Consider the following 21131-nt stretch of genomic DNA (forward strand, 5'->3'; position numbering starts at 1 on the left):
CGCACTTGCACATTGCTTCTGAAAAGCAAGTTAAAAAACCTTAGCGATGTAAAGTCAAGGTGCTTTAGTTTTAGTTGGGAGCCACAATTAAGTTGGGTAACAAAGTGATTAGAAAAGTATTTTATCCTAAGTTATAAGAAATCCGTTCCACAAATCTTAATGCTAAAAAAAACTTGAAAACCTTGACGGAAATTCTACTGACGTAAGAACGCGCAGTGTGGCGAATATTTAAAGCAAACTGTAAATGGTCTGGCGCGCCTGACCCACATACAGACATAAAAAAAAACTTGATCGGGATTCGTCCCCGGGAGTGTCCTGGGTTCGAACCCCGTGAAAAAAAAAATGTTGACGGTTAGGGTTATTACTGAAAAAAATATTGGGATTGCGATGAGGTTTTATAATGGGAAAAATCCACTTATAAAATTCGTCCCATCCTTGTTTTTAGTTCCTAACCCTATTTCCTAATATTAACCAACTGTGATCTTTACGCCAATGAAGCGTTTGACCGGTCAAATACATTTTTTTTAATTTAAATAGTGTCACTTTTCCTAGGGTTTTTGTAAAAGGTAAAACTTTTTAAGTAGCCCTGAAGGGAAAAAAGTGACAGGCCGGTGGGAAATAATCTCATTTTTTTTCGCTGATGGCGGTAGGGATTTAGTTCTAAATAATGACGTGTTCTGGTCAAGTATTAGAAATTAATAAAATAACATATAATCTATTCACTGCCGTCGAAAATGCTCGTAAATAATAGTTTATCACTACTTTTTAAACATAATAATTCAACCGCTGCACGAGTGTGGTGGAAGCAGAGCCACTATAGTGGCTCTGGTGGAAGTAGCAAAACTTTGGGATCGAATCCCGTTCGACTTTTATCTTTTGTTTTGCAGACTCGTAAAAATGCCCACGATTATGGCTTCTCGAGGTTGGTGTAGGTTAAGCCCAAATAACGTCAAAACAAACCATAGACATAAGAATTTAATGGTTTTTGAAACATTTACAAAAAAATCTATAGGCTACCTCCCCCAGCGGAAAAAATACGTCATTTTCCACTGTAAATCGCCTTGCACTGTAAAAAGGGGCTGCCACTCTAGATATTTCATAGCCAGATCCAGATAGTTTTGGTTAAGCCAAGATGTAAAATTTGGGATCAAGATGTTGGCTATAAAATCTAGATAGTTTTTTTATGTTTGTAAAAACCATAGAAACAGTACAAGTCTACAAACGTGCCACCCAGACATAACCACAAAAGCCTCAACGTTGTAATGTTATAACTTATAACTGTAACAGAAAAAGTAGAATGATAATAAGGAAGAAGTAAGCTTCTTTAACATCTAATATAGGGCAATTTATATAAATATATTTTATATTAATAACAAATAATTAATCCAAATTAGGTAATTTAATGCAGTTGTGTAAAATGTTGATGTAGGCTTGCATACCTATGTTAATATTGATGTGGCTTTAGGGCCAGCGCACATCGGATATGGTTGGGGGTGAATATGGCATATTGTTATTAATATTTCGACTTGACTCCCCGTTACTAGATCATTGTGTTTGGGCTTATTTTGAAGCATGTCTTTAAGAGAAGACTCTGCAAGACATTTTATGAAGTACCCCTGGCGTTATGACGTTCATATCAATGAATATTAATTTTAACATGCGCGTATTAATAACTGGAAAATATTTTTTCTCTCGAAAGTTTGTGCGCTGAAACGCTTTAAAAGCGTAGAATATTGTGTCAAAATTTCAGTACCGCATCTTTTTTAGTTTTAGCGCAATAGCGATTGCTGTCTAGCTTCACTCTGGTGGTATATTATGGGCCTACAGTACTTTTGTCTGTGATTAAGTAAAAATTACTACTAGATATTTGGCTTTAAATTGTTCTGAAAAGAGTTTTGTATGCTCATTGTTTGCAAACAATTAGAATATTCCAAAATCATACTGCATCTTGACTTTTTTTCCTAATACATGAACTGTCTTGGCAAAACAACTTATGAGACACATGTTGTTACAAAATATTTAAAAATGTATGTTAAACACAGTGGTTTTCTTTACCACTGATTGTAAATATTTGTCTATATTTCAAACAAATAAAAACTGCTTGACTACAAAAGTTATGACAAACATAAAAGTGTTTTTAGTTTTCTATTTAACTTTTTAACACAATATCTGGGATGCAAAAATGCCAATGGTAAGAAACTAAGGCAACTACTGTTGTCTTAACTGAACCCAGTACAATGTTTTGTGGATTTATGCATTTTGTACAACATGATCACAAAATGTATAAATACACACACACACACACACATATATGGGTTGTAGCCAGTGATGGGATTCAGCCAGTTCGCATCTGTTCTATAGAACCGTCTCACAGAATTTTATGCGATATTGGTCACTGTCAATGGACTTTTTGTAACAGAACCGGCTGAAAAATATGACTTCTGGATAGAACCGGCAGACAAACAATTTGAATCCGACCACTGGTTGTAGCCATTGTGATTTAAATGGTAATAAAACCTAGTACTTGTGATAGACCAATCTTGTCATAGGACACAACATTTGTTTTTGAGGAAGACAGAATGTTTTGCAAAAAGTATTAATCTGATCAATGTTTTTGATATACAGATGCCAAAATTTTAAATATGTTGTCTCTGTTACGGCGGAGTGCCAAACTCTATAAACAAATTTCCAGGCTAAATCGTCCAGGGAAATCACCCCTGGCTGGTATTGTTGTCCATCGCAATGCTTCTGGTTTAATTCCTGATGGATATGAGCAGTTTCATCTCACACATGATGAACAAGTACAGGCCTTGGATAATACTGAACCACTTACTGATAAAAAAAGAGCACAGTTAGCAGCAAAGTACAACTTAAGGCCAGAAGATTATGTGCCTATGAACGATCGTGAATTCAATGTGGGTGATTACCCTCAATTACCACTTGAAAGTGCACTTGCTCGCGACTCTTTCTATGACTGGGATGACAAATTTAACAGACGAAACTATGGCGAGCCAGTAATGTGGCATGCAGAAATGTATTCACCAGTGCATTTGGATACAACCCCTATGATTTTTGATAGGCCCCAGATGTGGAAAATATGGATCACCTTTCTTACAGGATTTGCTATTTTGTGGGCCCTTGGAGAAAAGTACAAGAATTTTCTTCCCCGTGCTCCTAAACAATATCCAGAACATTATCCTGGTGATGATATGAAGGGTCATGGTATGGGTATTTATACTTTCTTTGAAGAACCGAGTAGCCTAAATCCAAAGTTCAAAACCAGACAGCAGGTTACCAACTACACCTTTGAAGCTCATCCATGGGATCCAGAGGCACACTGATAGTGTTGGAAACTCTAAATATTATTTGCATGTCACTGAATTTTGTCTAAAATTTAAAGTTTATGCCTATCGATGTGTTTATTCCTTTAGAAGACCTAGATGATTACAACACGTTATTCCTGGGTGGTTACAAAAACAATTGTCTTTAATTTGCCTTCTATTGTATTAAATTGGCTGGTTATGTTTTCCACAGCATTAAGGAAATATTAAAAAGCGTATGGTACCAGTGGATTATCTGGCAGAGTTTACAATAGGCAGTGTGTGTCGGATTTGCAAAGGCAGGAGTGTTACCGAGCCCACGGAGTTAGATTGTAAAGCGGAGCCCCATTTGGGTATTCGTCGTGGATTCGGTTATCTAACAAACTACTTGTCGTATTGTGAAATATGCTTTAGACTGCCTGCAAGGTTATTTCGGTTGTGGGCAGGAACTTGGCCGAATGGTCTGGCGCGCCTGACCCACATACAGACATAAAAAAACGTGATCGGGATTCGTCCCCGGAAGTGTCCTGGGTTCGAACCCCGTGAAAAAAAGGTTATTTCGGTTATTTTTCTGTCAAACTTTGAAACCCACCCTCTTTCCGACATAGGTTGCCGTATTTTATAACCGGAAGGGTCACATACAATGCATTGACAAAAAAAAAACAACTGATCAAAGAAGTGGTCCTTTCTTCGACTTAGTTTCAAGTAGACGATTTTTCGCGCACAATTTTATTTTGTTTTAATCTTGTCGTGAAAATTGCTCATGCAATATTCGCAGGCAAAGTAATCTAACGCAAGTAAACGAAATTCATATGTCAATTTTGAACCGCGAGTGCTAAAAAAACTTGCGAATGGACCGTTACTAAAAACTTTAAAAGTTTGAGAACCACTGATCTACATGAATAATACTTCTTACTTTTATAACGCAGTCAAATTCTTTTATTAGGTTGCAAAATAACATTTCAAACTGTCAAACCGGCTGGTCACAAAGAGTTTTGCTATTTTAAGTCGCACATCGCATGCCAATCAGTTTGAGACATCTTGCACCAATAAACAGGAATCGTCACTTTGGATTGTGCGCCATATCAGCGTGAAACGTGGGGATTTTTGCAAGACAATGATGGATTGCATTTTCTCATAAAAAATACATTCCTAGCCAAAGCATATTCGTAAAAAATCACACAATTTATGTGTTTTTCCGTATACCTGCTGTATTAATTTGGGCACAAAATGGCGTCCACGGGGCTCTACCGCTAGACCTACCATACGTACCTCTTTGGAGGACATTTCCTCCTTTCTAACGAAAAACAAGTTGGCCTACAAGGACAATAAAAAATACCCAAATGTCATCGTTTTGAATTTTCTGTATTTACTAAATACGAAATTATTGTGTCTTTAACATCGGCCAAAGAGTGCGAGTTGTGGTCATTGTTGATAGAAATTCACAATTTATAGTAAGTTAAACTTCATCCAAATTGGACTATAATAATTGACTGCGTGAAATTCGTGAAATATAGTGTGCCTTTATTTTCTTTGGGCACGAAAGTAAGTATTTAGGCTATATTCTTTGCCGGGAATGTGCCCTCCTTTTTGGTTGTGAAAATATGGTAGGCCTATCTACCGCGTAACAATGGGTTGGACTACTTGTACTTGTGTTTTACATGTACTCTGGTTTGTGAGTATGATGTGCTCCGGAGTTGCAACAAGGACAAATAAAAGTGATTCACGCCTAATGATTGGTGATATCCTTCAGGTGTAAGAAGCATTCTTCGATAAAATCACCTTATTATTTGCCAGGCAGCAGTGGCGGAACCAGGAGGGGTAGAGGGCGATCCACCCACCCATAGGGTCGATTCCCGGGGTGGCAGGGGTGGCAGGGGTGGCAGCCTCCCCACTAAAAATCTCTGGTGTGGCAGCCCTTGTAAAATAGCTATGCTGCCACCCCAGAAATTGCCTGGCCGTATTTATATTCGTGCATTACAGATATGCGTTTCTTTCATTCACATGCCCTCTTTCGAATGGTCGGTATATTTTGAGCATGTGCAAAGCAAGCTATGTGAAATCCTTAACCCATTTTGCGCTACTCGTTTCAGTGATTTTCGCCAAGTTTGCTTCTCAAAAGCAAGCCTGAACAAGACTTTTGACATAACGATTGCAATTTTCACGTTTTTGTGTATTATGGATGTTAATTGGTAGTTGGGGATTATATTGTTACGTAAGTGTTCCGTTTTCATGTGTGGAAAATGGAATTGTAGTGACCACTCATGTACCTAAATTTCGTGTGGGAACTGCAATGCCGATTCCATAGTTTTGCAAAAAATTGAAACGTTTGCGTTATGTGACCTTTTAAACCACACTACTTCTCACGGATTATTATTAACGCTACCCAGCACGAGATACACTTTTGCTGCCAGTAACCAGTATGCTGCTGTGAGTACATTACCAACATATTGTGACATTACAACTCCACAACTAGACGGGCGGTTTGTGACGTGACTTTCATAGGTGTTACATCCAAGTTAACCAATATTGCGTACATAGTAATGTGCATGTTTATTCCCTTCCAATAACCGCGAACACCATCTACAAACCCTAACGTGTACCCCAGTGTGTTTTGATCACGTAAGGAACCACTTGAACAAATTTCGCCACCCCACAAAAGAAAATTTATGCTAAAAAACGACGCCTATGCACCCACCCCCTCTGAGCATGCTGGCGACATTGCAGATTTAAAGAAGACTTAATTAAATCCGACTTCTAGTCGACGAATTTTTTGATATCTATGGGCCAACGTTTGGCCAGACGGAATATGGAAGAAAAACAAACCGGTTTGTTGACTGTTCGCAGTTGTACGTTGATGAGGCTATTGCAATAAAGCAGTTTTATACCGGTCACGTCTAAAACTGCGGGCCCACTTGGATCACTTGGCCCGCTTGGCCCAGCACTTTATGCAATTGAAAAACTGCGGGCCCACTATATCCAGTGCTTCATGCTTGTCGCGTCTCTTGCAAGTATAAAAACTGCGGGCCCACAATATCCATTGCTTGGCCCGTCTCTCGTAGGGAAAAACGGGCCAAGTGCTGGGCCAAGCGGGCCAAGTGAGCCAAGCGGGCCCGCAGTTTTAGACGTGACCCGTTTTATACCATTCGAGACAGGCAGACAGCTAACTGACTGGCAACCTACTTACTACTCATTTTCGCTTTGTAACCAATTACCAACGGTCATAGCTGCATGATAAGTTCTAGCTTTGTTTGTAAACCGTTTCGTTACTTCTTTGCAAAACGTGTTTATAATATATGCAATGTACGTGTTCGTTGTCAGCCTGTGTGTTTTAGGAGGTTTCAGGAATAAAACGTTGTTATGAATATGATTATGTGGTGTATCATTTATTGGAATGTGCTATCTAGTATTTGTTTGGCATACAACTGCAGTTTAAAACTACAAAAAGATGAATATTATTGCACCAATGATGCTGAACAAGCAAACTGCCTTGAATTCCTTGCCCACCAACAGCATTTAAAATCTAACACAAAAGCGAATGGTATTTCATCATCCTCTTGGTTTATACTTTGCTACTTTGCTGTTTCAAGTGAATTTGCTACAAGCCAGTGCAGAATACAACTTCCTGCTGGACCTGTAAAATGTACTACAGATAATAGTACTCCCAGCTCAATTAAGAGAAACTGTACAACTGTTCTAATGTACTTTTCTAAGAATGCAATATTTGAAGTAAAGAATGATGTAGATAAAACTGTATATAGTAAGTTTTAAGTTTTTTTTGGATTTGCCTAATTTTAGTGCAATTAGTGTGTAGTGCATTACAATTTTTATTTATCCTAGGCACATTTAGGACAGTTTTTCTTAAACTTTTTCTTCACTCCTACCTTCCTATGTATAAAAATAACAACAATAGCCGAGGCTAACCCACTGCCACAAGTAATGGTAGTCAATATTTAAAAACAACTGAAGTATGAGTGGGTTCCAGTAAAAAAAGACTGGTGGTAATAGGTATAAACAATATAGTTAAATGCCCAAAGTTGAGGTTAAAAAAACAATGCCATCACAGCTAAACCAAAGTGTTTTCAACTTTTATGATAGAGTTATTCTGTGCCCAAACAATAAGCCATAAAACATTCTCAGAATCAGTGCAGTTTGTGGTTACAGGGAAACACAATCAGTTTACAGGAGAAAATGAAATTTACTTCAAGAAGTTTTTAGGTTACATGCAGACCAGCAAGAGGGTGATCTTCACTTAAACCTAGTCACATACCGATAAAAGACCAAATCAAAGGCCAAAGATGCAGTGCAAGAAAGTTACAATGACATGCAAAGTCTTAGAATCAATTTGAAAGTGTTTAGTTTACAAACAGTTTGATAACTTCTGCAAGGTTTGCAGTATTTCGAAAACAAGGAAATTAATGTGCCTTGTGTTTTTTTAGCCTATTGTCATCTATGACTTTATGATGGTTTATTTAGTTCATTTATTTCTGTTAAAGTTCAACCAGCCAGTTACATTTTTTTAAATGGGCTCAATGTATGTTTACTTGTATTTTTTCACTCCAACATTTTTTGCACCTTTTTTTGATTTAAAAAATCAGTTTTTGTTAAATATTTTTTTTTGTTAAAGTATAAAGTGCTTTGCATATTTATAAATATAGTCTTGTCAGCTGCATTTAAAAGAAAAACTGTCTTTTTGTTTACCAAAAAAAGTTTGGGAACATGTTTCCCAATGTTTTTTTTTTACCCCACTTGACTATGTGATAAAAGCTATTTTCTTGTTGGTGATTTTTCCAAGTTCATTATGATTAGAATACAATTTTCCAACCAGGTGGTGAAAAATGTGGCCATCTTTTTGAAAGGTTCAAAAAACAAACACCTTGTTCAGAGTCTCCAGCTTTGCATGTCGCAGACAGAGCGATTGCTGGCAATTATCCATTTTCAAACTGGACCAAAATGTAAATGATTGTCTAAAACCCAGTTTATTAAAACTATACCTAATGTGAAATAAATTAGTTTTGGGTTACAGATGGATACCTGAAAAGATGATCTCTTGTGGATCAGTTGTTGTTGTTTCTATAGTCATCTTTCTTTTATTGTCTGGTTTGGTTGGATGCACCATTTTAGGAAGGAAAAGAATGAAATTTGTTCCTCCAAAACCAGGCGAAGATAAATTAGAATTACAGCTTGTAAGTCAATATTGGACTGCTTTTTATTGTGTTCGTGGTAATTGGTTGAGCAATGATGCCTAGTATGTGGCTGTGTGTGTTATGTGTTAACTTTTGTGTGCAGGACCATCTTCTTCAAACTTCCGAATTGTCTCATGGTCAGTTTTCTGAAACTGAGCTTTCAGAAACCATTTGCGGGAGTAGATGATGTTTTTATTCTTTCAAAGTAGAAAATGTAGAAAATGCTGCTTCCAAAAAAAATCAGAAAAATGCAATTTTTAATTAAAAAATATATTTTTAATTGAAATTAAAAACTTGTCGAAGAGTATAAACAATGATGGATTTTATGGCATGCACTTTTGTCTTGCACTTCTATAACAATGATATTTTACACCTTTATCTGTGTTGAAATTGTTGTTTACTGTTTGGTGTATCCAAGGGCAAGAATCCAAACATTTAATCATTACAAATTCTTTACCAGTATAAAATTGTGCCAATGGAAAACAATATTTCCCTTTTTGTGTGTTTCGTTTTATTTACATGCAAGGTATTATTTGCATTATCCTTCAAAGTTCAACCGTTTTTAATGTGGATACTGTAGTTAAATCTGTTTTAACATTGCCACTTTTCTTTTTTTATGCAAGTGCAACCCTTAGGTATATAAGATCTAATCATGAAAATTTGGAAAAGTTATGTGTTTCTGCACCAAATTTATAGTGTGGCTAGTAGTTATATGTAACGCCATTCCCTTCACCAGAGGATACAACTGCTCTAGCTTCATTTTGCAGGAGAATAAAAACTTCTGCAATGTTGATTTGGTGAATGCAAGCTGCCACATAAATGCTGCTCTTGAATACCGTGCCACTCAAACTAACTATTTACCCCTTTGGGTTGAGATGTGCTTCTTCCAAGTGCCCCAGTGGTTTGACACCAATGTGGCAGATTTCCAGTGTAATATTGAGTTGGATGCAGGCCCTGTAAGATGCAAGTTAAAACCACAGGCCCCACATCTATCAAGTTTGTCTTCATTTGAAAGCAACTGCACTATAGTTTTGCTCTGGCAGGACAAGGTCCAATTTCCAACAGCGCATATTAAAGATATTGTTTTTGGTAAGTTGGCATTAAGTTTACAAGAAACTAGCATTCATATAAGCTGCTGATCCTTGTGTATGTTGAAATATTGCTATATTTTTATTCACCAACAAATTGAATGATGCGATGGCCTACATTTTTCAGATAAATGTGCCCAAAAATTTCAAACGTTTTGGAGTTCAACAGATGTGATTTACATGGCTGATCGATATCTAGCCTCAGTTGATATTCCCTTTAGCAACAGTTCAATGTGGATGCGGATTGAAAACACACAGTAAGTCTTTATATGGTGTTTTGTGATTTTTTACTGACTGATCATGATAGGGCTTAACCCCAAATTTCTCTCATTTTTATCATTAGTATCGAAAAAATTATCTGAGCTTACGATAACAACACCAAATCGACACAGCGAAATGCAAATATCAATATATCTTGAATTCAATGTTTCAAATTTTTTGGTTTACTTCTAATATGAAATGCTTATAGGATTGAGACATTTTTACAGGTGGATTAGGGTTAGTTTCAAGTACAGTAAACATCGGTTAATCCGGACCCGTTTGGATCAAACATTTTTTCTGGATTAAGTGATGTTGATTAGTTAAAGTTTTACCATATTACAAATCATTTGTAAGCTTTGTCCGAATTAAGTAAAGATCTGGATTAACTAATTCTGCTTTAACTCAAGTTTACTTTATATTTATAATAAACATGTAATATGACGTTGGGTATATCAGTGACAATGTGGCAAAGTCACTTGTCTTTGTGATTAATTAAATTCATGACTAATTTTTTTCAGTCCATCTGCGTGGAGTGGTGTGACAATTGCACTATTGGTGGTTGGTTGTATTGGTATTGTCCTTGGCCTTTTGTTCTGCACACATAGAGTCAAGAAACAGCTTAAATACTTTAAACGCGCCAATGACATAGACGAAAGTGACAGTGTCATCAAACATTTGGTAAGTTTCTCAACAACAAAATTTGGGCAGTTATGTATCCTTTACACAGGATTTGTTCAGGACAAAGTCATTTCATCTCCTGATGAGTTTGGAGTCCATAATATTTCAGAACCTTTAGATGAAGTGGAGTGACTTGCTGGGATAAAAATACGATCAGTGTTAAAATAGTTTACGCAACCAATCAGGTGCTCTTTTAAAAAGGTTTATGCCCTTTTCATGTGTTTTACCTATCTGCAGTTCTTTTCAGTCCATTGGTTTCAAAACATTCTTGCCATTGAGTGATTGATTCTTTCCTCAATTCACAAGAGATGTCGTTTACCACATTTCCCCAGTACTAAGTATTACCTGTTCGTCAATGACGTCATAGCATTTCCTAGTACTGTGCTGCGCCAGGCGCTGGAAACTTGTATACCTACAGTAATCCGTTTCGTGTGCTTAGGATTGTTTGTGTTTAAAGCGGTGCCACGATGTTTTTTGTCCTGATTTACCATGGTGTTTTTTATTACTTCGTACAAAAACTTTCATTTTTAACAAAAAGGGCACATGCAAACAAATAAGTACAAACGTTTTTCACTGAATTAAATTAGACACTGAAATTTCGTGTTTAAGTAAACAAGTCAAATTGCTCGGTTCACCTAGTTCAGTGGTTCCCAAACTTTTTTCTTTTAAGGCGCATTTTAGAAAAAACAAAAATTATTTGGCACACTTCGAACATTTGAATAAAAAATATATTGACAAAGGCACTAACTATGAGGTCATAAAGCCGCTATACAGGTCACTCTCATAGTTAAATAGCCTAGTTGAACATCTCAGAGACGTGGAGCATGTTGGCCTAGTGGTCTAAGCACCTGGTACTACTACTCTACTTGATTGATTTTAATTTCAATATTTTTTGCGGCACACCTAATGACATCTCGCGGCACACTGGTGCATAGTTTGGGAACCACTGACCTACTTTGTGTGGTCCATTTATGTTAAATACGGCTGGTAACCAAACGATACAGAAATAGTTTTACGTCTGTTGGGACAGAATTCAACGGCTAAAAAGGAGCGTAAAAAAGCTTTTTTTGTCAGTAAGGGACACAATAAAGTACCACTTTTGGTCAAGATTATATTTCAAAAAACTGGAAAACATAGGCCCTTTTGTTAAGCCGTTTAACTTCGACTGTGTTTTGTTATGCGTTTCAGTATAAACAAAGTTTCATTGATCCCTATTGTCCCTTGTTATACTACATTCGACTTATTGTGCATCCCCATAAAAGCACACAAGAACAACATAAACAACAACAGTTTTTTGATTTATCTTTTGCCTGTAGTCACGCGTCAGTTGCCCTCGACGGGTGATCTTGTGGGATGTGTTTTTCGCGATCGCCGATTTCTTCCATTAATTTCAGTCGGGAGATTCAGAGAAGGTGACAGCTGATCAATTCTGAGGCAACAAACACAGATTTATGTCAAGCAGAAGTAACCAACCTTGACAATTTCAAGCGTGCGGTTTGCGATTAGGGTTTGGTCCCCCGAAAATCCCGGGATTTAAAGCTTAAAAGATTTTTTTGAATCCCCATCCTGGGATTATTTTTGTTGAAATACCGCGATTAGAACCTAGCTTATATTACTTAATGGGGATGCGTGTTTGTTCAATTGAAGAAAACTTTATATTGTGGCAGCTGCGGCATACAGTTAAACTTCAAGTTGCGCGGTAAACTGAGGAGATAAAAAACGATGGTTGCATTGCGGTGTCTACTACCATTGCATTAAACCGCTTGTTGGTTCGTGCACCCGACCTGCGCTGTTCGTGTTCTATATGTTTCTACATTCGCATATTTCCAACCTTAGGGTTTTCACGACCGTTTCCTTATCCTCTGTCACTGCAATGTAGTGTTTTTGTACTAAAGTAGCCTACCTACTATATTATGCTATGTTCCGTTTCTTTATGCGCAGAAAATAAATTTATACAATGCAAATTATACATTGGTTTGATACTTTATGAAGAAAACTATAATACAAGTCATTTTCTTACCTTTCGGAAAGTACTTGGATCTGCTGGACAAGTTGAAACACTGTATCATGCATGCGAGCTTGAGTTTTTAAATACGCACGGCATGAGCATCCTCCAGGTATTGAACTGAGCGTGGTAGCCTAAATATGTTTTGTGTAAAGTGTGTAAGCTAAGGAGCCGTAAAAAAAAGATTATTTCCTTGAAATCTAAAATAGCACTCTTTGGTGGTTTCTAAGGTCTGGTGCGAGCCGCAAAATAAGTAGTTGGGAGCCGCGTTTGAGAATCACTGCGTTAGAGCCTCGTGGAGCCATTTGTGTCCATAACCAGCGGGTATAAGGAAAAACACATATATTGTCTGATTTGTACAAACATGGTGAGCTTTGACGCAAACTTTGTTCGGCAAATTGAATGAAACTTTTGGGTCCTAACAATTTGGCTGATCAAATATCGCATTAAAGCCCTCCAGTTTGACAATATAGCATGTGTTTTTCCCCAAACCCGCTGTGTTACTTTGGACACAAAATGGCTCTATGGCGTAACAATTGAATGGACAACTTGTGTTTTATATTGATTTTAGGGTAGTGTAAACTTACGGTTCCCGTTATCGAATTGCTTTTGCTATTGCCTGGGTATCGGGCAAACACTGTGACGTTGTAGGTGGTTTCAGGAACGAGCTCTTCAAGCCTACCACAATCACTGATTAAATATTGAGTTAACGCAACCATGCACATGCTACTTACAATAAAAAGCTGTTTATGACGCCTTGCATTGTCAGTGGTACTGAACCAGGCGAGGAGTATGTTACAACATAACTAGATGGCACAACGTCACTTTTGGGCACCATCCAGCTAACAAGGAAGCTACTTTCTGTTAAATCAGAGAAAGCCAAGGGACCGATAGGGGGCAGTGCAAGTGTAGTAACTGTGTCACTGGACTCATTCGAGCTGCTGCTTGACGAATAAACCGCCACAAGCGTAATACGGTACGTTGTTGCCGAAGAGAGGTCTCTAGAACAACAATAAACAAATGTTAATCGCAGAAAACGTTAAAAAATACAAACTTGATCTTTAATGGTTAGGGATCAAAATTAACGTAGCTGCATACACGAAGGAGGGTTAGTTATTTGCAATGGGTTTTATTTAGTCTCATTATATAGGCCATAGGCAATATTGTCAACCTGAAGGTAAACATGTTTGTGTTATTGGACACAGTAAACTCTGCGACCACATTCTGCTTGGACAAGGGATGAATAGTCAGTACGTAGTGCTGTGTATTCTCTGCTCTCGACATTGTCCACGACACATTGATGGTGTAATAATCCACTCCATTAATCTAAAAATAACGAGCTGCATTATGTCTATCTACGAAGGTTATTTTCAATTGTACCGTAAGTAATATGACATCGTCCAGTGTTTTTCCCGAGCTTGTCTGAGGTTGTGAGTGTTCTCCATTAATCACTGCAGTTACTTGAACATTGTACCAGGTGCTTGGGATAAGGTCTTCCAAAAGCAGCCTATACTCAAAATTAGATAGGAATTTTATAATGCCTTCAATGGAACACACTTACCTCAAAGACTTGTAATAAAATAGGAACAAAATATTTCGAAAATAGCAAGTGACTTACGTATTTAGATATCCCGGTACAACGACAGTTTGCGTATCGCTTAGCGATGAGTGGTAGGTCACGTGGTACTCGATGACGTCATTGTCCATCTGTGGAGGCAGCCACTGCGCCAACAAACTTGTGGGTGATGGCTGTAAAACATGAAGAAAAAAAATTAGTTGTTTTACCCCATGTTGATGTTATTGTTTTATCCTGAGCGCAACCAGATAAATGACATTTACCCACTTCAAAAATAATCGAATATGACCTCACGGTACTACGAAATGATAAAACAATTACCCTTTGCAAACGATAAATTATCCATATTAGGGAAAAATTTCCCTTGAAGGTTCAGAATCATTGTCATATTGCAACACCATGTAGAGCTTAGTACATTTAGCAAAGTGGTGTCTTCGGTGTGATTTCAATTAATATCTTCACTTATACCTAGGTCACAGTTTTCTGCTAACTGTGGAAGCATGATCAAAATGGCCACTTACTTCCAAAAGAGTCAAACCGCGTGGTGCAGGGGACAAAGTTTTGTTGACTGTTGAAACATGCGAGCTTTCCATGTCTCTGTAAAACAACTCTTATAGTAATCACGATGTCAAAATTTTTGCCATTATATATGTATACGCAACCTGTAGATAGTCCACACAAACATGGTGTAATTGGTAGCAGGTTTCAAACCGTCGCAGCGTATCTCGTAGTTTGGTGGATCCTGCAAAACATAATCTTCAGGAATAGCAAAAAAATCGACACAACCCTTTTTGTATGTAACGAATAAACCCACCCCAGTAACTGTTGCTATCACCGCGGTTTTATCTGGAGTGCTTGCCACACATTCTGCCTCATATCTGTCAGCGTCTCCACGCGAAGACCGAAAGCTTGCTACGAGATATGTGAAGCCTCTGTCAGTGACTCGTATGTTGTTCGGAGGTGCTGGCACTGCAACAGACGAGCGGGTAAAATAATATAAACGGACGCCCACTTTTTACAAACACTGAGCGATAGGCTCTGCTAAGTGCGAACTGATTTCTACACAGAGTTAGGAAACTGTTGTTTGCCAACATTGTCCCGGTTACCTTCACTAAAGCAAAAAAAGTCAGTGCCATTTAGTAATTGGCAAATAGTTATGTTTTAAGGCGTTTGTGCACAGATAAACTGTACACTCATTGACAACAGTATTCCAAAGAACGGCCGGCAGAGGGCAGATACATCTAACGTAAACGGCCGCTTTGGTGGTTTTTATTAACACCAATAAAGTTGTATCAAAACAAGTAAATGTTCCAGCTGTCTAATGACGAGAATAATGAACCAAATAGACGTGTCAATAAACGGGTGCAACTGATATGATCCCTCATATCATCCACGATGGCATGAGCGTTTGCCGAAACGTTTGAGTGATAAAGCATGTAGCCGTTGACGTTTATTTAGGCTGTTATTATCGTCATCAGACATGAAGAGATCCGAGTATAGTGTTCCAAATATCGGATGTTAATATAAACAGTTTTTGCAGTAATACCAGCATCTTGCTTTCTAATAAATACTTGTAATTGCTGTGTCTCTTCCTGGATCGCTGTTAAAGGTTTTTCCATTTTCGCGAACATGGCCGATCACTTCCACAACGTACTGCGTAGCGGGACGAAGTTGCTGGAATGTCGTCGTACGCTCGTTTGCATCCACTTCCACAGTCTGTAATAATGATAAATGACTTACGCATTGTTCTACCAAATGCTTATGACACATGCATTCTGTCGCCTTTACCGAAAAGTGTCAACCAATTGTGTATTAGTTTTATTTGTGTGCATTATGGTAGATTTGAAACTTTATCTATAGATAACATTCTTAACGTACCTCGACATGGCGGTTTCGTCCCTTCGGAAAAATGCGAACAGTCCAATAATCTACAGGACAGTTAATGTCACGCCAATCAACAGTCAACGTGGATTGCGTGGTATTGGTAATATTCACCAATGGTTGATTCAAGGATTCTAGAAAACAATGTTAGGAAATATTAGAGTGAATTTTGTAATTTGTCAGTTGTGTTGTATACACATAGGGGGAGGCCAAACATGTCGTTTGACGTTGTCATCAAACCAGAACTTACGTGTGACGCCAGTTGCACTTCCGGCAAGACTGTCAAATGTTTCTCCACGTTCAATCACGTGACCAGTCAATTGCACAGAATACCTGGTTGATGGCAAGAGATCATTGAACCGGAACTCGTTCATGTCGCCGCTTATTTTAACCGACTGTTAAAAAATATCATGTCAAACCAGCTAAAAAAACGTAATATGTAAAGGTAAGTAATTGCGAACCCTCGTTTGTCCTGTGATATCTGAAGTGATAACAGCAGTCCAGGCTGAAACTGCATAACTGATATTTCCCCATGCTGCTTCAAGGCTCGAAAGTGTAGTGTTGACAATATTTACTTTCGGAGCACCAAGGCGATCTGCAGAAAATAAGCGCAGATTTGTAACCCTATTTCTATATTTTTGCTTTTACTTTAGATTTAACCTGTTTTTTCTTCGTCCATTCCGGTTGTCCCAGATAACGTCCCATACAGAGGGATCACTTTTACAGCGTAAGGGGTGTTTGGTGTCAATCCAGTGAGTAGCAGCTGATGAGTATCCGCCCCAACGAGGCGTACGATTGCCTTTAAAGTAAAGTTTAAGTTTATCAAGCAATCGGTGCATGCTCATTTAGTGCAATATTACTTACCACAGGCGGGGGACCTACACCCGCCGAACTGGGATCCATTTTCCGTTGGTACCTGATCTCGTATCCAGTTAAACCGTGTCCTCCTGCTGGCTCCCAATTGGCTGTCAAAGTCGTCAGCGTTGGGTTGCTTAGAGTCACCACCGTGTCACCAAGCGATACTACAAAATGTTTAGTGGTTAAAAAGTTATAATAGGCAAGCTATATTTAAGGTACCTACGAGCGGTAAATGCTCCTGTAACGGGCCTGGATAAATCCTCCTGTGTTGCAGCTCTAACCGACACGTTGTACGCTACAGAAGGGTCTAAATCAACCAGATCGGCACTTCTATCAGCTTAAGAAAAAGTACATGAGTTGAGTTTATTTCCTCAGTTTCTTAGCACTTATATCCGAGTCCAGCTATTATCAAGCTATGTTGATCATTCTTGCTTGTACATGTATTTTATGACTGTTGGCCTCAAAATACAAAAGACAGATCAACATAGGTGCAGATTTACATGTATTGTGATATGTTTGTGTTGAGAGTTGCCAGCAGGCGCTCAATTGTTGGCCTCAACCCGACGTTTCGGCACAATTAAGGCCCAAAAGTTTTATCAAAATGAAATTATGACACCAATGAGGCGTATAGTGTGGAATCGGACCCGAATCAAGGTGGTTATTAAAACCCAACTTAAATACAGCAGCCTAGTTTTTCACATTTAGCAAGAATACTGCGTTAGCTTACTGATCTGCAAAAGAGTGTTTTCGCCTTCGCCGTCAGCTCGAGTGTAAACAAAAAGATAGTGGCTGATGAATCTTTCGTCGTAGTCGCCGATTTCCCAACTGGCTTTGGCACTGGTATGCGTAATACGGCTGAACCTCAAATTGCTTGGGGTTGGTGCAGGCAAAGCTAGAGCGGTAAAATAGTGCGTTTACACTTAAGTTTAGCATCGGTAAGTAAAAACTACATCGAAACTATTATACGTTTTGTATGATTGTTTTAAAACGTTAAATTACATTGTTGAACACCTACCAATGCAGTTCACTTCGCTGTGGTCCAATTGCATATTGTTAGGACAAGAACAGACAAATGTCCCGGGTGACTCCACACTACAACTATGCGAGCAAGGATCAGCAAGACAAGGGTTCATTTCTAGTGAAAACACGAGTAACTTTAGATTGGAAATTAAACAATATTTACTACACTGATATTCACACGAGGAAAATATTTTATGGGGGAATTGTCTAGTTCAGGGGCGGGCAACATACGGCCCGCGACGGGATTTTGACCGGCCCGCAGACAGTTTCCGGGTCATACATGGTAATGTGGCCCGCGGCCACGGTCTGCCGCAATCCCCCACTACTTGCATACTACGTCAAATTATAGTTGTAACGGACAGTAACGCTCCCCAATAGCAAAAAACTTTCCCGCCGTTACTATCTAAGCAAAAAAAAAACTATCTAAGTCTGTGGTGTATGCATTAAATTGGTGTATGCACTATGTATGGTGACCGGCTATACCTTTTTAATATAACGGTAACGAGCTTCCCTCAAACTTGTTTCACTTTTACACTTTCTATAGGTCTGCTAGCGCTTCAAAAACTGCGAAGTTTTTGTATCATCCTTAAATTTGATAAATCTAGTGTAAGTTATTAATGTGGAATGTATAGGTTTCTCTTTTGCCGAGTAATGCCCCATTACTTTTAATCAAAATAACAAAAATAGCTATTGTTTGCGCATAATCGTATGATGTTATCTTGTCTATGACGTCACAAACTTTGCTTGGATGCGTTAGAATTGCGTGAAATTGACCCTCAGTGTTGTTGTAGCAATTAAATTGGGTTTTAATTCGATATTGAGTCAGTGCCCTAGCAAGGGGGCGATTTCGCTAAAATGGTTGAAGACCACTGGTTTAGGTGGTCAAAATCCGTTTTAAATCACTGGATAAATACGCGATTAATGTATCGATTCGGGAATCCGGCCCGCCAAGTACTTTATTTTCCCATATCAGGCCCGCCGACTGGAGAAGTTGCCCGTCCCTGGTCTAGTTACTACACTTACTGGTACAGGTTCTTCCATCGTCTTCCAAAGTGTAACCATAGCGACAATCGCACTCGTAAGATCGATGGGTATTGATGCAAATCTGATCACAATCGTGCTCGTTTTCAACGCATTCTTCCAAATCTACAAAAATAAAATTATTCGTATAATGTCTGCATTGACAATTAATCCTTCGGTTTATCAAAAGTACTAAGTGACACATGAATGAGTTCATAAGTTGAAACCAGTCACTTTGATACGCATTAGTAGCTTACCCACGCAGTTGACGGCACTAAAGTCAAGTCGCATTCCAACGGGACATTCACAACGAAAACTTCCCGGTGCAACTGAAATGCATGTGTCCGAGCAGGGAGCAGAGAGACAAGGGTCGTTTGCTGTTGGACAATCGATACCAGTTAAAAGTTTTTTCATAGTTAAGTTTAGTACGAAAGTTGCCTACCAAAGCAAGAATATCCATCTGGTTGCAGGGAAAAAGTGTCGTAGCAATCGCATCTGTATGAACCAATCGTGTTCACGCAGCGTTGACTGCAGTTGTGCGTTTCCAACACACACTCATCGACATCTGCCAGAAAAACATTAAAATAAAAAAAACTAAACGTTGCACATTTTCATTTAAAATTTATTTCTATGCAGACCAATTGACCTATTGGGTCTAATGTATGTCATTTCGGAGCAGTGCACTTAGCACAAGAATGAACGGAAAGGATAGTTAACGCAAAAAGACGTTAGGGTAATTTTACACATAAATGGTCAACTGCAGTGAGATTCTATTTTTAGTGACCAACATGGCGTAGGATTTTTGTGTTAAACTAGTGTAGGTTTGGAACCAGATTTTAGGCATAGTTATGTTTTTCAGTTAAAATATTTGGTTAACCTCAAACATTTTTGTACTTTACCGCATATAGTAGTGTCGTGGACATTCACATCGATCATGTGGATCGCGTCAAAGTTTCTGACGTGAAACTTATGTTCTGCTGTCGGCTTTGAAGCGATTTCGGTCAGTTCTTGGGCATTTGCTTTCCTTCCAATTCCAATGGAGTATATCTCGATTCCAGATTCCTAAAAAGATATTTTTGGAGTAAGCCTGCATATGTGGAAATGAACAATGATTTGACACATGACGTTTTACGAGTGCAACGATTTTAAGCACGAACCTTTGCCGTTCGCTGCCATTGGGTAACAGTTCCTCGAAAATAATCCTGGGATCTGCCGTCAGTGATAATTACAGCGATTCTATGAACCATAGGATTGTCCAATCGTGCTCCATGTGCTTTAGAGAAGGACCGTGTGGTCATAAACTTTAGCGCTTCACCGGTCATAGTACCTGGATGCATAAAATCATTATACCACCGCCAAAGTGTTGAGTTACCAATAAGATCGTTTACCAGTTTGCATATAAACGATGTTATCAATTGCGTTCATGAGATCACGTTTGTTGTCGAACTGGTTAAGTCGTATTTCTTCGCGAACCACGCTGCCGTATTGCACCTGTATTACACAGCAAGGAAATGCCAGTCAAAGTCAAGTTGCGGTATCCTTTCACACGGTGACCGCAACAAGGCAGTACTAACTATCGCAAGACGCCTTCAACAACATATGCGTAATACTCTGTACTCACCACTCCGATTTGATTCGTTTCCGGTCCGATGTTGTGAAAAATCGTCGTGAAGTTTTTCACGTAGCCCTTGACGAGTTGAAAGTTCCGCGGCAATACGCTGCGCGAACCGTCGAGAACGAACACCAAATCGAGCGGGCGCGCATGACAGTTGTCTGAAAAACACCGGTTGTCAATCCTAGTTTGGGCACTACAACCCTGAAGTTGTTTGTGTGAACTATTAACGTTTCCAATTGGGCATTTCTAGAGGTTCAAGGTATTTTGGGGCAATGTGGTCAAAATATTAAAGTACCACCATCAAATAGAAAGTGTTCGGCTTACGAATGAACTCGTTGTCGATTCTATAGTTGGATAAAAAAACCATCCGACACTACATATGCGGTATTTAAACATTCCTGTTAAGCTTCTTAAACTATGTACAATATTTTTGTGTCTTACCTCCGTTGTCGGAAGCCGCTAGTTTCATATACACCACAGAACATATTACAGCACATCTTATGGCCTGACTGTACCAACCCATGTTTTTAAGTAATTTTAATGACTTGTTTTTGTGTGAGAGGTCACGAACAAAGCGTTTAGCGTCGTATCGAGACTATAAGGTAACGAGTTCTAGACCAAAC

At 38.6% G+C, this 21131-nt stretch overlaps 3 protein-coding genes across 3 annotated transcripts; 2 read left to right on the forward strand and 1 right to left on the reverse strand.

Moving 5' to 3' along the window:
• Positions 1-2146: 2146 nt before the first annotated feature.
• Positions 2147-3570, forward strand: LOC145230433 (NADH dehydrogenase [ubiquinone] 1 beta subcomplex subunit 8, mitochondrial-like). Its single transcript, XM_080095862.1, has one exon. The coding sequence runs from the start codon at positions 2643-2645 to the stop codon at positions 3339-3341; it is 699 nt and encodes a 232-aa protein (XP_079951988.1). The 5' UTR covers positions 2147-2642; the 3' UTR covers positions 3342-3570.
• A 2557-nt stretch (positions 3571-6127) lies between these two features.
• On the forward strand, positions 6128-12500 carry LOC145227543 (uncharacterized). Its single transcript, XM_080092390.1, has 7 exons — positions 6128-7080; positions 8149-8275; positions 8347-8506; positions 9274-9595; positions 9722-9851; positions 10374-10533; positions 10594-12500. Exons 1-7 carry the CDS (start codon positions 6681-6683, stop codon positions 10663-10665), a joined length of 1371 nt encoding a protein of 456 aa, XP_079948516.1. The 5' UTR covers positions 6128-6680; the 3' UTR covers positions 10666-12500.
• On the reverse strand, positions 10406-21131 carry LOC145227542 (collagen alpha-1(XII) chain-like). Its single transcript, XM_080092389.1, has 27 exons — positions 20950-21131; positions 20515-20666; positions 20282-20384; positions 20051-20220; positions 19793-19955; positions 19336-19458; positions 19151-19270; positions 18897-19019; positions 17869-17988; positions 17581-17745; positions 17077-17190; positions 16860-17017; positions 16656-16794; positions 16457-16590; positions 16246-16390; positions 15993-16129; positions 15686-15830; positions 14929-15083; positions 14777-14856; positions 14636-14711; positions 14157-14287; positions 13919-14045; positions 13710-13864; positions 13273-13539; positions 13126-13216; positions 12554-12672; positions 10406-11962 (listed from the first exon to the last, which is right to left on the reverse strand). The coding sequence occupies exons 1-27, from the start codon at positions 21029-21031 to the stop codon at positions 11857-11859; spliced, it is 3600 nt and encodes a 1199-aa protein (XP_079948515.1). The 5' UTR covers positions 21032-21131; the 3' UTR covers positions 10406-11856.

The sequence above is a fragment of the Phallusia mammillata genome, chromosome 5, assembly GCF_965637545.1.
Source record: "Phallusia mammillata chromosome 5, kaPhaMamm4.hap1.1, whole genome shotgun sequence".
In the NCBI taxonomy this organism is placed as follows: domain Eukaryota; kingdom Metazoa; phylum Chordata; class Ascidiacea; order Phlebobranchia; family Ascidiidae; genus Phallusia; species Phallusia mammillata.

Coding starts and splice junctions, on each gene's coding strand:
- LOC145230433 (XM_080095862.1), top strand. CDS start 2,643: ATGTTGTCTCTGTTACGGCGGAGTGCCAAACTCTATAAACAAATTTCC.
- LOC145227543 (XM_080092390.1), top strand. CDS start 6,681: ATGAATATGATTATGTGGTGTATCATTTATTGGAATGTGCTATCTAGT. Junction 8,507..9,273: donor ATAAATTAGAATTACAGCTT/GTAAGTCAATAT, acceptor TTCATTTTGCAG/GAGAATAAAAACTTCTGCAA. Junction 9,852..10,373: donor ATGCGGATTGAAAACACACA/GTAAGTCTTTAT, acceptor AATTTTTTTCAG/TCCATCTGCGTGGAGTGGTG.
- LOC145227542 (XM_080092389.1), bottom strand. CDS start 21,031: ATGGGTTGGTACAGTCAGGCCATAAGATGTGCTGTAATATGTTCTGTG. Junction 13,865..13,918: donor ACGATGTCATATTACTTACG/GTACAATTGAAA, acceptor CGTTATTTTTAG/ATTAATGGAGTGGATTATTA. Junction 13,540..13,709: donor ACAAACATGTTTACCTTCAG/GTTGACAATATT, acceptor TTGTTGTTCTAG/AGACCTCTCTTCGGCAACAA.